Source organism: Neophocaena asiaeorientalis, unplaced genomic scaffold (assembly GCF_003031525.2).
Source record: "Neophocaena asiaeorientalis asiaeorientalis breed wild unplaced genomic scaffold, Neophocaena_asiaeorientalis_V1.1 scaffold430, whole genome shotgun sequence".
Lineage (NCBI taxonomy): Eukaryota > Metazoa > Chordata > Mammalia > Artiodactyla > Phocoenidae > Neophocaena > Neophocaena asiaeorientalis.
In genome coordinates, this window is record NW_020173691.1 from 903,199 (window position 1) to 920,652 (window position 17,454).

General features: G+C 37.2%; 1 protein-coding gene across 1 annotated transcript in view; it reads left to right on the forward strand.

Annotated features, from left to right (window-relative positions):
* The window catches only part of AIDA (axin interactor, dorsalization associated), a 42,677-nt gene that overhangs the window by 23,284 nt on the left and 1,939 nt on the right, over positions 1 to 17,454 (forward strand). The window contains exons 7-9 of the mRNA XM_024750462.1: positions 13,293 to 13,415; positions 15,392 to 15,514; positions 17,294 to 17,411. Of these exons, the coding sequence (XP_024606230.1) occupies positions 13,293 to 13,415; positions 15,392 to 15,514; positions 17,294 to 17,411 (364 nt within the window). The remainder of the gene's footprint in view (positions 1 to 13,292; positions 13,416 to 15,391; positions 15,515 to 17,293; positions 17,412 to 17,454) is intronic.

Genomic DNA, 17,454 nt, shown 5'->3' on the forward strand with positions numbered 1-17,454 from the left:
GTTTGGTTCCAGACCACCGCAATAAAGTGAGTATTGCAAGAAAGCGAGTCACACAGATTTATTGATTTCCCAGTACATATAAAAGTTACGTGTACACTATAGTCTGTGTTAAGCGTGTGATAGCATTATGTCTAAAAAAACAAGGTACATACTTTGATTAAAAATATACTTTATTGCTGGGACTTCCTTGGTGGTCCAGTGGTTAAGAATCTGCCTTCCAGCGCAGGGGACTCGGGTTCGATCCCTGCTCAGGGAACTAAGATCCCACATGCCGTGGGGCAGCTAAGCCCGCGCGCCGCAACTACTGAGCCCGTGTGCCACAACTAGAGAGCTCACTTGCTGCAACTACATAGCCCACGTGCTCTGGAGCCCATGCACTGCAACTACTGAGCCTGCACGCTCTGGAAACCACGCTCCACAACTAGAGAGGAGCCTGGGTGCCACAGCCAAGACCCGACACAGCCAGAAATAAATAAATAAACAAACATTAAAAAAAGAAAAAAACTTTATTGTTAAAAAAATGCTAGCCCTCATCTGAACCTTCAGCTAGTTGTAACCTTCTTGCTGGTGGAGAGTTTTGTCTAACGTTGACGGCTGCTGACTGATCAGGGTGGTGGTCGCAGAAGGTTGGGGCAGCTGTGGCACCTTCTTAAAATCAGAGCACAGTGAAGTTTGCCACCTAGGTTGACTCTTCCTTTCACAGTTTCTCTCTAGCATGCAGTGCTATTTAATGGCACTTCACCCATAGTAGAACTTCTTTCAAAATTGGTGTCAAGTCTCTCAAACCTTGCCACTGTCTATCAACTAAGTCTTTGTAATGGTCTAAATTTTTTGTTGCCATTTTAACAGTCTTCACAGCATCTTCACCAGGAGTAGATTCCATCTCAAGAAACCACTTTCTTTGCTCATCTGTACGAAGCAATTCCTCATCTGTTAAAGTTTTTTGAGATGGCAGCAATTCAGTCACATCTTCCGGCTCCACTTCTAATTCTAGTTCTCTTGCTATTTCCACCACATCTGTGGTTCCAGTGGTAACATCAAGATCAGTGATCACAGATCACTGTAACAATAATGAAAAAGTTTGAAATATTGCAAGAATTATCAAAATGTGACAAAAGAGACATGAAGTGAACAAATGCTGTCAGAAAAATGGCGCCAGTAGACTGGCTTGCTTGCTTGACACAGTGTTACCACAGATGTTCAGTTTGTAAAAAACGAGATATCTGTGAAGTGCAATAAAGTACTACAGTAATAACAGTGATATTCCAGTGTTTATAATGCCCCTTGGGGAGGAGGCATTATGGAGTTGAAGCAGCATAGACTTGAACCAACAGACGCTGGGCTTGAGTCTAATCTCTGTCCATTACTAGTTGCACCTATTCTTAAACCAGTTTAACCTCAATTTCTTTATTTATAAAATGGGATGATAATCATGCCTACTCATAAGGTTCCTGTGAAGACTAAACGAGGTACAGCATATAAAGCTTTTAGCACAGTACCTGTCACATGCTGAATATTAGTGAGGTGATTATTCTCATCATCATCATCTTTCAATGGAGATAACAATACCTACACTATAGGATTACTGGGACAATTACTGTAGATGGTAGCTCTTATTGTTAATAGTGTTTCTTTGGTATAGGGCATTATTCCTAATGTACCTTGCTTTATGAAAAGAGAGATGTATTTTTCTCGTTTTTGTCATATATGTAGGAAATTTCAAAATTGCTGAGATGGTGAGAGAAATTATCTCGCTGTTTTACTAACTGAATAGTTGTTATTCCCTTTGCAAACCACATATTATCATTGCCGTAGCTTCCAGTACTATAAATTTCTCTCTGACTTGGTTGTTTGCTCACTTGCTGTACTTCTGTAGCAAACAAGATCTTTAAAGCAGATGATGTAAGCCATGAAACATACAGATCAAGGTTTTTATGAGGTTCAGTTTGCTGAGTTGAAAAGAAACTTCTGCCATAAATTAAATCCATTTGCTATGTAAGAGTAAGCCCAAACTGAATAGATTTTTGTAAACTGATATAGCATTGTGATATTTCATTTCAGAGGTACAGAAGGCTTACTGAACCCTTCTATTCTCTGAATTTCTTTTTTGAACGAGTACATGTAGTTTAATTAGCTGTTTTTAGTTTGGGGTCATTATTGTCCACGACCTATAGGTGTCATTAAAAAATGACTCGTAAAATTATATTCATTGACATCATCAAAATAACAAGATGGCATTTAACCTTTAACTTAACTGTAAAGCAGGAAACGTTTTATTTTCCTTGTTATTCTGAGAGAATCCAAGATTTTAGTTATGCCTAGGCTGTGTTTGCATTTGGTGGCAAGATAGTTCTGGGAATTGTTGTGACTTTTAATTTATTATCTTTGTTTTTATATAAGTTACTGAATTGTAAGTTTGTTGTGACTGTTTTTGAAAGTCACGTTTATTGAGGTGTCACTTACATATACAACATTCACCCTTTTTAGTGTGCAGGTTTATGCGTGCTGACAAACGCCTACAGGTCTGTAACCAGCACCACTGTGAGGCTGATGAGGAATAAGGTATGGTGTGCAGATGTGGTAGGACCCAGAATCGTTTTTTCCCATTTAAAACTGAAAGCGACTTTTTAGCCAGCCTTTAATGGGGGGAGGGGGGGAGGTAGATATTATCTTACCTTTTTTGATATTAATCTTTTTCCTTTTCAAAATGTAAAAAACTCATATGGCAAACATCATAAATTTTTGTTAAATAATTGGATTAAGCCAAAGTAGGATTTAATTCTTCTAAAGGTAGGCTTGGTAGATTTCATTTAAATCAAGGATATAAATTTATAACGTGTTTTTTATGGCCTAAAAATGTATTGACATTGCTGAATATAAAGCTCTTAAAATCATAAGCCCAATAAATATGAATAAAAAGTAGCCAAGACACAATTTTCAAGATTTTAAAAAACATTTTTTTACTGAATGACGTGATTAAACTCAAACATAGGCTTAGCAGGTTCAAAATTATACAAATGTGTTGGTTTTTTGAGCTCTTATATAGGCTTAAATATGCATAAAACATGTTTATTTTTGAAACTAAAAATAAAGAATGAAATTTACCTCTTCAGCGTGAAACCTGTGCTTGGCTTTTCCTGCACAAGTACTCAATTCTGAGTTGAACTTGAGAAATAAGCAAACATGAATTTCATTTTCAGTTGGAATGAAGTTTTTTCTTGCTCACACATATAAGAAGTTGAAAATTGCAGCAAAATGTTCATTGCTTTCCTATGACTATCAGGGCATCCTTCTTTCACAGAAATCCAGAGCATGCCTAGGGGCACAGCGGTGAAATATCATCTCAAGGGTATGGTTAGACCACAGCTCACTAAGTTCTTTTTCTTCTCCCAAAATCTCAAGTTCTCAGGCTGTGCAGAGGAATCAGAGAAAGTGTTCCTCACCCAGGAATTTATTAGTATGTAAAGGGAAGGAAAATAACTCTTTGATTTTGTTCTCTTGTTCTCCAGACTGGTTTTTAATAAGATGTAAGACTTATTTATATTTTCTCTCTCTCTCGAGCCCAAGTAGTCATGGAAATATTTCAGGATTTCCTTTTAAAGTTAATTCTTTTTCTTTTAAATCCAAGAATCCTGTCACTTGAAGTTAAAGGGCTTTCTTCAGAGCTTTGCAGAGACTGGTTCATATGAAATGTCTGTTAAGTATGCTACCTCCTGCAGCCCTCATCTTCAAAGCACCCGGCAACATCTGGCCTCCTTTCTTGAAAGTACTCTGGCAATTCAACCTTGCAACTCAGACACCTGTGGGGAACTCTCCCTTGCTTGCTGTAGGGAATGATGGATTGCCCTTTTTAAACTAGCATTTCTACATGAAGCACATGCCCACTGACTCCTTCTAGACTTTTTGGATGTGTGTTTATTATTTTTTTTTCCAAAATGTGATAGTGACACTGATATACTCTTTATGTATGCAAACAACTTCAATGAGCTATAATTTTAATTTCATAGACCTAGATACAATATTATTTAAATGATAATGGCCCCTAAGATTTTTTTCAAACTTTTAAAGCAGTTTTAAACACGAACAAACATCTTAACAGTTTTTCAAACTCTTTTTTTGTGAAAGCTTAGAGGAACCCATTTTCCTCAACTGCTAGACAATAAATTACTTACTAGAAGAACTTGTATGTGTATTTTAATGTTTTACTACAATTTCTACCTCTAAATTGAATTCAGTATTTCAAAACAAATAAATGGTCCCTCCATAACTTTTTATCTACCTGCAATGTCAGTTGCAAAGATTATCTATTGCCAGAACTTGAAGACACATTTAATATGTTACCTATCTACCAAATATTGTGGCTGGTTTGAACAATATCATTATCTTAAATCGTGTTTAAAATTATCCCAGAATAACTAAAGTATTTTTCTTGAAAGAAAAAAAAATGCTACTTAAATGCAAAGTATTATCATGTATGTCCTTTTTTTTTTTATCATGCTTTAGCAGCACAAAGAAATGTGCACTTAAAAAATATTGGGTGACAGGGATTTCCCTGGTGGTCCAGTGGGTAAGACTCCGTGCTCCCAATGCAGGGGGCCTGGGTTTGATCCCTGGTTGGGGAACTAGATCCTGCATGCATGCTGCAACTAAGAGTTTGCATGCCGCAACTAGGAAACCCGTATGCTGCAACTAAGAAGCCCACATGCCACAACTGAGACCCGGTACAGCCTAAATAAATTAATTAATTAATTTTAAAAAAAGAAAGAAATTTGGATGACAGAGAATCTGTGTCAGTAGTACTAGATATGTGAGTTTAGTTACAAGTATTACAAATTTAAAGCAATGAAAACGAACAAGATTATATGTATTATCACATATATATGATATTGCTTAGGCTACATTTTGGACACCTGACTGAATTCTGCTGTAAGTGTGGATAAAAAAATTAATATACTCCTTGTTAGTGATGTTTAATTTCCGAAGCACTAAGGCAAAATAAGGACCAACTCACCTCTTATTTTAGAACCAACACCCGTGGGAACATCTGTACAATATCACATAAAACGTCAAGCAAATAAAGTTACTTAATAAGCAAACTCAAATCATAGGGATTTCAAAAGAGATCATTCTCAGTAATTATCCAAAAAGTCATTGCCTCTTTAGGAGTCTTGTCTAGGTGATGATATACTACTGTTTTGGAACAAAGACCATCATGCCATTTTTCATTATAGACCAGGAAGAAAAATCATGTGAGGACAGGGTCTTAAAGGATTTCATTGACTTCAGTTTCCGTGTAACCTCTCTTTTCTTCTGTGGACTTAACACGCAGACTCCTGGTCTCTGGGCTGGCGGTCCATTCCTAGTCTGGTTCTCCGAAATCTCTCTCTTCCAGAGTGTCTTGGCCCCATACAGAGAACCAACCAGTCCATGTGAGGAGATCCTCCTTACGGTAGGTTCTGCAGTGTTATCAGCTTCCCTTGGAACAGAGGAGTTGTAGGTGAAGGACGAGGACTGCAGCTGCTCCTCTGCTTCTGCCCCGAGGTTCTTCAGGACCATTTTTTTTTTAGATACCATATATATGTGTTAGCATATGGTATTTGTTTTTCTCTTTCTGACTTACTTCACTCTGTATGACAGACTCTAGGTCCATCCACCTCACTACAAATAACTCAATTTCATTTCTTTTTAAGGCTGAGTAATATTCCATTGTGTATATGTGCCACATCTTCTTTATCCATTCATCCGATGATGGACATTAGGTTGCTTCCATGTCCTGGCTATTGTAAATAGAGCTGCAATGAACATTTTGGTACATGACTCTTTTTGACTTATGGTTTTCTCAGGGTATATGCCCAGTAGTGGGATTGCTGGGTCGTATGGTAGTTCTATTTTTAGTTTTTTAAGGAATCTCCATACTGTTCTGCATAGTGGCTGTATCAATTTACATTCCCACCAACAGTGTAAGAGGGTTCCCTTTACTCTGTTTATTTTAAATGGCTATTAGAACCTCAAAATATTAGCACCTTGTCAATGGTTGTGATTTGTAGTTAAGTGATTTTTTTGTATGTTTGTGGAGCCATAGCTGCGTTCATAAATTGTCTTCTACAGTTGATGCACTATGGAATAGGACAAGTTGGATTACTGGTCCAAATACAACATATTGATAAATAGTTTTCATCATCACGGTGGACTTTGGTGTGTCCCCTATTGCCCTAGTGCAGTAAAATGACCCTGGAGCTTGTGATTCGTTTTTGTTACCTTATTAGTATCATCTGTAGGCTTAGGTTTGGAATCCTCCTCTCCTAGCTCATACCTCTTCTTCAGAAGCCACATTGAATCAAATAATTCCCCCCAGTTTTCTTTGACAGCAGTAGGACATGTTTGCTCCAGTTGGTGGTACACTGGGGAGGTAGGGCAGGTAAATCAGAAGAGGCTGACAGCACCGGGCGGCCTTCCTCCATGCACTGTAGAGCTTACCAGCTGCCAGTGGCTGCCCCTTTCTCGCATGAAAAACTAAAAATGGATCCAACCAGATGAACGTGGTCCTACTGCCCATTGCCATATGAGGCTCAAAGACCAATAATAGAGTTGCTGTAGGGACTGCCCAGTCTCTGTCCCTCACAGTGAACACGCATTGCTCAGTGCACAAAGTTCAGGTGGCGTTTATTCCTTCTTAATCACTCTCTTTTGTGGAGCTCCTAGCCACAGCTCCAGCACACCCCTAGGATTCTGCGGAAACCTGGTTGGGAAATCCTGGTTTAGGCAGTTACCTGTATGGCTCCCCGAAGACATCCATATTCCAATCCCCAGAGCCTGTGAGCATGTATGTTACATGGCAAGGGGACTTACGTTAAGGACCTTGAGATGCAGATTATCCTGCAGGTCCTTTTTAGGCTTTGTGGACAATTAAATTACAAAAGTGGCAAATGGGACGTGGCAGTTAGAAGCATGGACTCTAGGGTCAGACTGCTGTGTGATAATGGACAAGTTACCTAACTTTTCTGTGCCCCAGTTTTCACCTTCTGCTAACTAAATGGGACTGACATTAACACCTATATCATAGAATTATTGTGAGGATTAAATGAGTTGACACATATAAAGTTAGAACATTGCCTGGCATGTAGTTAAGTGTTCTGTAAGCATTGATTATCTGTTGTTTATGCAGTGCTACCACATAGAAGAACATTTGTTATTTTTGATCCTTGCTCTAGATTTAATAGCAAATTATTCTAGCTGGAAAAGCTTAGTCTATACCAGATCATGTATGATCATTTCTTTTCTTATCCTGATTATAGTCTTCAAGTTTTACAAGTGTAGTTGCTTGTTCTCCTGTTACTTTATATAGTTGAATATTTTAGTTGTTCATTTAGAAATCTTCTTTTAATGTAGTGCTTTGATTTCTGATTATCATATGGTTTTACCTTTGATACATAAACATGCTACCTTTCTCATCTAACCCAGGAGCTGCAGGTGGTATGGTATTATGCTAGTATTTTATCTTCTTTCACGCACATGTCATATAAGACAGTGCATCGATACATATATAATATATATATATTATCTAGCCATTTGTTTACTAGAACATAATATAACCTTTAGAGCTGTGAAATTCATTTATTTATTCAACAATACATTAACTCAAAAAGGATCTGTTTATTACTAATGCCAAACAATAAAAAAAATGAGTGGTTACCCAGATTTGTCTTTCAAGAAGCTTACTATGTAGTCAACAAGACAAAGCCAACAGTACATAAGTATGGTTAGAGATGTGCACGGTGTGTTATGGATAAGCAAAAAAAAGAAGGCTAGGGGAGTTCCCCACAGGGAATCTAGCCTGAACTGAGACTCCGAGTGTGTAGGAGTTGGTCATACAGGGAGAGAGCACATTGGAAACCATCATGAAATACCTTGAATATTCACCTTTTTATATCATTTGTCGTCTTCATTTTATTGTCAGCTTGCAGATGCTCTTTAATAGGTGTAATGAGGGTGAAACTGAACCTTCATGATGGAATGTTTTCATACTACCTTCAATTATAGAATAATGAAGCTGAATAAATTAACTTGCAGCTTGAAATCACTGCCTTTATATTGAATTGTTAGAAATATATTTAGTGGTTAGATTAGATTTTAGTGTGGTCTGAGGCAAAAAGGTTTGTTGGTAATGAGGAAAGAAATGTCATCCCATTCATTCATTTCAACTAAAAGAGCTAGACAGTTATAGATTATGAAATGATTCATCCAAAGGTAGAAACCAGTTTTAACGTTAACTTGGGAAAAACATAGTCTCATATCATTGACTTTGAATATTGGATAAGAAATTACCTTTTGACTGTCAAAGAAAGAAAGCCATAGTCAAAGTAAAAAAGACAAGGGGCTGACATCCTTAACATATAAATAAAAATTTTAAGTTGCAACAACAAAAACCAACAAGCACATTAAAAGACTGGGCAAAAGACATGAACAGACAGTACACACGTACATACAGACACACAAAGATGTACAAATAGCCCTTAAACATATGAAAAGATACTAAACTTATAATAAGAGACATGCAAATCAAAACTACTGTTGCTTAGGCTGTGACAGATGCTCATTCATCACTGGTAGGAATACACAATAGTACAGTCCCTTTGGAGGGGAATTCAGCAATATTTAACAATAACATCAGAAGTACACATTTACTCTTAGGCCCAGCAATCTCACTTCTAGGAATTTATTCTCAAGATACACCTCTAAGAATATGAAGAAAATATTTGCATATGCGCCAGGTTGTTTATTATGGTGTAATCTGTAATAATAAAATATTAGAAACAACCTGTCATATGTAGGTTAGCTGAATAATACTGTAGAATACTATAGATAATAATCAGGAAAATCTCCATGAACTGATGATTTTTCAGAACATATTGTTCAATGAGTAAAATATATCAAGGCAATTCACATTAGCAGATTAAGGAGGAAAATCTCATAATCCTCTGAATAGATGCAGAAAGGTTTAAATTCTAAATCTCTTCCTGATTTTTAAAAATTCTAGCAGACTGAAAACAGAACAGTTCTCTGGGGGTTCTCTAAGGGATGCTTTGAGCCAAAATCATACTTGAAGCATTCCTTTTCAGATCAATAACAAGACATAGTGCCTACTATGACCTCTTTTCATCAGTGCACTAGGACCAAAAACAGAAGTAAAAGATAAAAATTATTTGTAGATTTTATGAATATGTGTGTAGAACATGCAAAAGCGCCTATAGGTAAATAATTAGAAATAGTAAGAGAGGGGCTTCCTGGCGGTCCAGTGGTTAAGAATCCACCTGCCAATTCAGGGGACATGGGTTTGAGCCCTGGTCCGGGAAGATCCCACATGCCGCAGAGCAGCCAAGCCCGTGGGCCACAACTACCAAGCCTGCACTCTAGGGCCCGCGAGCCACAACTACTGAAACCCGCACGCCTCGAGCCTGTGCTCTGCAACAGGCGAAGCCACTGCAATGAGAAGCCTGCGCACCGCAAGGAAGAGTAGCCCCCACTCGCCACAACTAGAGAAAGTCTGCGCACAGCAACGAAGACCCAATGCAGCCAAAAGTAAATAAAAATTAAATTTAAAAAAAAGATAGTAAGAGAGTTTAGCATGGTTCCTGGATGTAAAATCTGTACATAAGAATTGATTCTATAGGCTTATTGTGATCATTTTGCAATATACAAATATCAAATCATTATGTTGTACACTTGAAACTAATATAATGTTGTATGTGAATTGTACCTTGATTTTTTAAAAATTATGTACCAAAAAAGAATTGATTTTATCTTTATAAACAATCAACAGTTGCTTAGAAAATGAAATAACATTTATAATAATATCAGAAAATATCAATATAGTTTAATAAATCCAATGAGAAGTATAAGACCCATGTGAAGAAAGCAGAACTTTATTGAGAGAAATTAAGAAGTCTTAAATAAATGGAGAAATATATTCCAGTTCATGGGTTGGAAGAAGCAATTTGTAAAGATGTGACTGTTTCTAAAATTGATCTGAACTTCACTGCAGTCCCAACAGTGTTTTTGTTATTTGATGTTTTGTGTTTTTGTGTTTTTTTTTTTAAGAACTTGACAGCTGTTGTGTTATAATTTACATGGAAATGCAAAGGGCTAAAAGTAGTTAAGACTCTTGAAGAATAATGTCAAGGCGGGAGAATTTGCTTTACCGAATGTCAAGACTTTTTGTAAAATTATAGTAAGACACTTACGGTAGTGGTGCAAGGGTAAGAAATAGTCCAGTGAGAGAATGGGGAGCCCGGAAAGAGACCCACACTTGATTTATGATCAAAATGCCACTGCAGATACATGGGTGAGATGACAGCCTAATAAGTAAGTAGTGCTGGGACAATTGAGTGTCCATGTGGATTAGAATGGGATTGGGCTCCTACCACACACCATAGCCAAAAATTAATTCTGTGTGGATTATAGAATGAAATGTGAATGGCAAAACAAAAAGGCTCTTATAAGAATACCTTCATGACCTTGGAGTGGGGAAAGATTTCTTGAATAGGACACAGAAAGCACTGACTCTAAAGGAATTTAGAGATTGAGAAATTTGAATACGTTAACATTAAGACTTTACCATAATCAGAAGACACCATAAACAGAAAAGGCATTCTAAACATGCAAAGACTGATCTTGGTATTAAAAGTCAAGAATAGCTGTTATCTCTTGGGAGAGAGAGTGATTTGGGGGCACAAGTCAAGCTCCTAGTATGCTGGTAATATCTTTCTTTCCTGGATATGGTGCTAGTCACACAGGTGTGTTCACTTTGTGAAAATTCATTAAGCTGTGCCTAGAATTCGTACACATTTTAATATGTTACCCTTCACTATACAGGTTTTTTTTAAAAAAGGAAAGCCACTGAGAAATTATTTGTAAAACATGTATCCAACAAAAAGCTTATGTCAAAATATTAGAGGACTCCTACAAATCATTAAGAAAACGGTGAACATTTCAGGGACTTCCCTGCTGGTCCAGTGGGTGAAACTCCATGCTCCCAATTCAGGGGCCCCGGGTTTGATCCCTGGTCAGGGAACTAGATCTTGCATGCATGCCACAACTAAGGATTCTGCATGCTGCAACTAAGACCCAGCGCAGCCAAAATAAATAGTATATATTTTTAAAAGGTGAGCATTTCAGTAGTAAAGTGGGCAAAATAATTGAATAGATACTTTAGGAAAAGGGAAATACAAATGCTTATTTTTAAATGAAAAGGTGCTCAGCTCATTAATCATTGGCAAAATGAGCTTAAGACTAGATTGGTATTTCTCTACACCTAAATTGGCCAAAAAGAAGAATCTGACAACTCCCAAGTGATAGTGAGGATGTGGAACAATGGAGATTGTACTAGGAGCAGAAACTGACATGACCACTTTGGAAAATAGTTCATAATTACGTAGCAAACATGATATATCATGTGACTCAGTAAGTCCTCCCTTGGGGAATGTGTGCTTAGGTGGAGCAGAGCATGTATCCAAGAATGTTTGCAGCAGCTTTGTTAACAATTTCCAAAAACTTGAAGCAACTCAAATACCTGTCAGCAGAAGAGTGGATACAAAAACGGGTATATTTGTACAACCTCTATACTATACTAATTCTGGAAAATCATAAAAATGAACAAATTACAGCAACTGACAACAATTGGATAAATCTCAAGTTCAAAAGCAGGCAAAACAATTATACAGGGATGCTTTTTAGTAGTGATTTTAAAAGGCAGGGTAGTGAGGAGGAATTCAGAAGAGCATTGGGTGGGGATAGAAGGGAACTCCTGAGGTCATGCTTTATTTTTTGACCTCATTGTTGGTTACATGGATGCTTGCTCTCCGGCATTTCATTAAGCTGTACACTTGTTTTATTTGCTTTTCTGAATATGTGTTAGATTCGCAATTTAAATTTTTTTTAAAGAATAGACAGTGGGTGCAGTAAAGACCTTTTATCTTTAATGTAAGAAAACTTGTGAAAATTGAAAATGTGTTGAAATATGGCAAAATATTTCATGTGAAAAAGTAATGTGAAACAGTATTAAATACTGCTTTGAATGTCCCATTTTGGTTTTTCTGCTTTTTATACTTCTACCTTGTCATTAGTCAAAAAAACATTTTAACAGGTATCACCAGTTAAGAACTCTCGGATTTCTATAGTAATTTTCATGTCATAAAATTCACTCATTCTAAGTGTACAATTCAGTCACTTTTGATAAATCTATAGTGTTGTGCATCTATCAGTGTGATCCAATTTGAGAACATTTTCATTGCCCCCTAAAATTCCCTCAAGCACATTTGCAGTCAAATGTATTGATAATATATTTTGAACATGGTAAGTTGATTGATTCCTGTACTTCAAATACTTCCTCATTAAAAGTAGAATAACACATTGTTGGATAGAAACTTGAAGAGTGTCAACCAAAGTCCTTTATAAATGTTAGATTCTGTAAGTTGTGGTACTATATACATATTAAATTAAAATCAACTTTTGTTTGCATCTGTTCTTCATCGATTATTTGAAATAAATGAACAAACTACAGTCGATCTCTTTCTTCACATCATTTTCTTGGTGGGGAATGCTCTTGTGTGGTTCTGGGTGGTTTTTCAGTTTTAAGAAATTTAATTGATCTATGGAAAAGATTTCAAACATACAATTACTCTTGTGGTTTTATGTGGCATTCTCAGTAGGACTGATTTCTGAGAGGATAGATCATACAGAATAGGAGGAAGAAAGAAGTGGGAAATTACACTGTAAAGTTATTCAATTAAATATGTAAATATTAAGTTATACATTATTTCCTGAAAGATTAATAGTAGCTGAAAGATTTATTGCTTCTGGTATTAAATTTTTCAAACTTTAGAAATATGTAACAAATGTTTATAAAGCTTTTTGTGTCCTTGTTCTACCACTTCATGTTGAGATATGGAGTATATTATATAGGAGTAAATGTGAAGCATATATATTATGTACATTCTTAATTACGTGGTAATTTGTAATTGGGCTTCCTGGATTGGAATTTTAACAAACTTGAGTTAGTAATTTATGCTTTAGTGTTGAATATGAAGTATGGAGGTGTAGATGTATCTTGTGTCTAATTAAGCATTTGTGTGAGAAGAATAACATCAAGTGTCTGTAAGTTTTGGAAACCAAAATGATGCCTGGCTAGTTACTAAGCTAGTTAAGAGCAAATCTATATCTTCTCTATGTTGTTAAAATATTTACTTTGAAATTATTGGTGGAGCTCATTTTTATTGCTATTTCTCCGTTGCCAGGTACTTTATTACCAAGGTTGCCATCAGAACCAGGAATGACATTACTCACTATCAGAATTGAGAAAATTGGCCTGAAAGATGCTGGGCAATGCATTGATCCCTATATCACAGTTAGTGTAAAAGGTAAATAACTATGTATAATCTATCTTCCCTCTGGGGAATTTTATAATGTTGCTTCTCATTTGGAACTTTTTTGGTGGGGAGCGGGAGGGGATGTTTTATATCTGTGACAACTTATTTTAGTTGATTTTACAATGAGGCGAAATCCCTGGGAAGAGGTGGTCATCATTCCTTCACCAAACATTTCTGAGAGATTTACTAAAAATACTTCCCTATCCATAACTTACACTCATATTTGCTTTTAGCTTTTTCTTTGTGTATATCTTTTTATTCTTAAAATTCTGTCAAGGGTGCTGACTAGACAGACACACTGTCTTTAACAGCAGATGCATCCTTCAGAAAACAGGTTTAAAAAATGTCCCCCACCTTCCAAGGGTGTGTGGTTTTCTTTGCAAAGCCCAGTGTTCTTCTGTTTTCCCACGCCTCCACTTCAGGTCCTCTCGTTCCTGTCCAAGAGAGGTTTGTACATAGGACAGCTGTGCAGAGGTGGATGAGAATCAGGCCTTCAATTAGTCATGAGTGGAGACAGGGAAATAGGACGCGTCCATAAACATCCACGCCCTGAACATAATCCTGCGGGACATTAGACGAGTGATGTATTTCTTATACTTAACTATGTTACCGTCATTATTAAGCATGATTACTCTTAGGATTTGTTTTTTTCTATCCAATGGCAAACCATTTTTTTCCTTGAAAACAACTTTTTTGGTCATTGGTTTAAGAGGGAAGCCACAGTGATTGAATTGTTTTGTCGTTGCCAAGCATTTTATACAGCACTTTATTTAAAGCACTCAACAGTCTTTTAAAAGTAATTATTGGGTGATTGAAGATGAAGTTGTCATACTATTATTCAGAAATAACTGCACAGTTAATCCAGTCTACAGTTAATAAATCTGAAGTCTGAGACAAATCAAACAGGTATGGACTGAAATTAAATGGAGGGAACTTTTACCAATCATAGAAATATTCAGACCCATGGGTTCATTAGTACCAAATAAAAGAAAAAGGATTTTGGCCACAGACAAAAATGTTAACATGGAGAGACCATGATCCATAGCACTAATGCTGTGATACTTTAACTTCTGATGTTACTGGTTCTCAAATCCATGGTCTACTGGAAAGTATTTATACCCTACACAGAACTACATCTCTCATTCAGGAACGAACACTGTAAAATACAAAAAAAATGAAATGAAATGTAGATATTATGTTACCTTTGCATATGGTTGAACTGAAACATGTTTTATTTAAATATCTTTAGGAACTGAAGTAATCAAACATACTCTCTTGCTTTAAGGTCCCTAAGATGGGTCTGTTGAATAATACATGAACACTGAGTAGTCATTAAATGAGTCTGTGTTGAATTAGATTAAACTGGATGATTCCTGGCTCCAGAGATTACAGCAGTATACCGTACATAGTGTGCCATCTGGTTATTGTAAATCAGCTTATGTTATAGCAAATAGAACCAGAATTTAAGTAATATATGTAAGAAGTGTTCATTCATGGAAAGGTTTCCTTGGCAGCTGTCGTGTCCATTGTTTGGTACTCTGACTTGAATACAGCAGGGGAATTCTGATAATGTTAGATTTATAGGCCTTTCCGTGTCATGCACGCGATCAAGGTTGGGAAACGGGTAGGAGCACCACTGTGGTATATTACGTCCCCAAATGTAATTCACAAAACTATACTGGCCTGTGTCATCAGAAGACACCTCTTAACTAGGAAGGATCCAATTTTGTGATGTGTAAGGCGGCTTCCTCCTCCTATCCATGGGGGTCTCCCACCCTCTCTACTCCGTGCCCTCCACATGACCCTGGAAACCAGCCGCCTTCAGGTACCTGCTCACCCCAGACATGGGTCTTTATTGGCCTCAGAATCTCCTCTCGGCTTCTGCCTCTTCAGGAAACACAACCCTTTGCAGTTTTTCCGTCTTTGTATTTGAAGGCCCGAAGCAGAAACTGTTTTTTCCTCTCTAGATCTGAATGGCATAGATTTAACTCCTGTGCAGGACACTCCCGTGGCTTCAAGAAAAGAAGATACGTATGTTCATTTTAATGTGGACATTGAGCTCCAGAAGCATGTTGAAAAATTAACCAAAGGTTTGTGATGCTAAAAGTAGAACTATATTCAGAATGTGAGTCTTTATTCTCCAGCTTTGAATCTGTTATGTCCAGTGACTGTCATTTTAACTGAGACTAATGCTAATGAGTATGCTTGATGTTTATAAGCATTTAAGTTAATCTTCCTGGGCTATTCTCATTTTACATTTTGTCCTTTCTTATAAATGCCATGAAGTATAGAGCTGTGCATACCAGCAATGCAGGAAGTATATTATCTACAGATGAGTAATAAAATTTTTTTAACTTCCTTAAAATGATGGTATCATACTTGGACTTTAATGCTGTTTTCAAATGTGACTTTATTTTCACATTTATTCAGACCTCAGACACAATCACGATGACAAGGAGATGGGTTCCATAGCTGAAGAGACTAAGAAATGTGATCTGCTATCTTAAAGATCTATGAGGTTTTTAAATAATAAAATGCCTCTGTTATTGCCGTGGAAGGGAGAAGAGAAGCTACTCTCTTGTGGACATGGCAGGGTCATACACCTGGGGACCGAGGTCACCGGTAACCTAACAATTGTAATCCTTTCGTGTGTGTTGGTAGCAGATGCTAAATATGCCCATCTCTGGAATTCCCTGGCGGTCCAGTGCTTAGGACTTGGTACTTTCATTGCTGGGGTCCGGATTCAATCCCTGGTCGGGGAACTAAGATCCCACAACCCCCGCAGCTCGGCAAATAAATAAATAAATACGCCCATCTCTCCCTCACGCACATCCCTTTGTCTCCTAAGTGATTGGCTTTTCTTTCCTTCCTTGACATGTGAAGCGCTCCGTTTGGACCCAGGTGCCAGGGCTGTGCACACATTTCTGAACATTGTTAAACTGGTCACTTGTGAGTTTTGTCATCAGTGAAAGTATTAGACGTATGTTAGTTGTCTTTAAAAGCAAAGCAAGATCCAGCACCGCTCTGGTTAAGGTTAAGCCTTTGTTAATAAGGAGCCAGATAACAGGGAGACCCTGACGTCCTTCCGTCTCTTTCGTTGCCTTTAGAAATTAATTGTTCTTGGCTACACAGACGAGGCGATTTATTATTCTGTTTTTAGCTTTTCTCTGTGGGGAGGGGGAGAGAGCTTATCTGTTGGGCTTTGGGGAGAGAAAACTATCTACATGTTTCATCACCACTTGTTCACTGGGGGAGGGGTGGGATAGGCGTGCTCTCTAAGCCCTCGTCTTGCTTAGCGCTGTCTTCACACAAGCACATGTCATTCCAGGAAAAACAAAACAGGGCTTTGGACACTGAGAAAGGTATTAGGAAGCAGTTAACATTTAAAAACTGAACCAGCTGTTGTTCAGACTCCCAAAAACTGAGTTTTTGTTTCGAGAAACTAAGTTTGGATTTTTGATGAACTCTTTTACATGCCTTTTCTACTTAATGCGTTTCTATGAGTAATGTTAATACTTAACAAGTATCTTCTGTGGGGTTTTTGGGTAGTATTTTCTATTCTTAATATTTTATAATTCTACCTGTGGATGAACTTCTTTATTTACATTCTTGAGTCATTCTGGCTCAAGAAGTTTTGCTCTACTCCGTAGAATAGGATGATACGGAGACATGTCCCTCTATTCAGGTACAGATGAGTTTTGGGGTGGCAGCCATAGTCAGTCGTGTCATCAGAGAGATTGTCTGACAGAGGTTACTTTGTAAAATTATGACAATTGTTGCTTGTTCATAGGTTTCTGGTGATCAAAGAAAATTTATTGACACTAGAAGTGTGCTGTCTGTGGCTAATCTGCTTTGCTTTAATTCCTTAGGTGCAGCTATTTTCTTTGAATTCAAACACTACAAGCCTAAAAAAAGGTTTACCAGCACCAAATGTTTTGCTTTCATGGAGATGGATGAAATTAAACCTGGGCCAATTGTAATAGAACTGTAAGTGATGCACGTACAGAATTAGTACTAATTTAACAGTGAC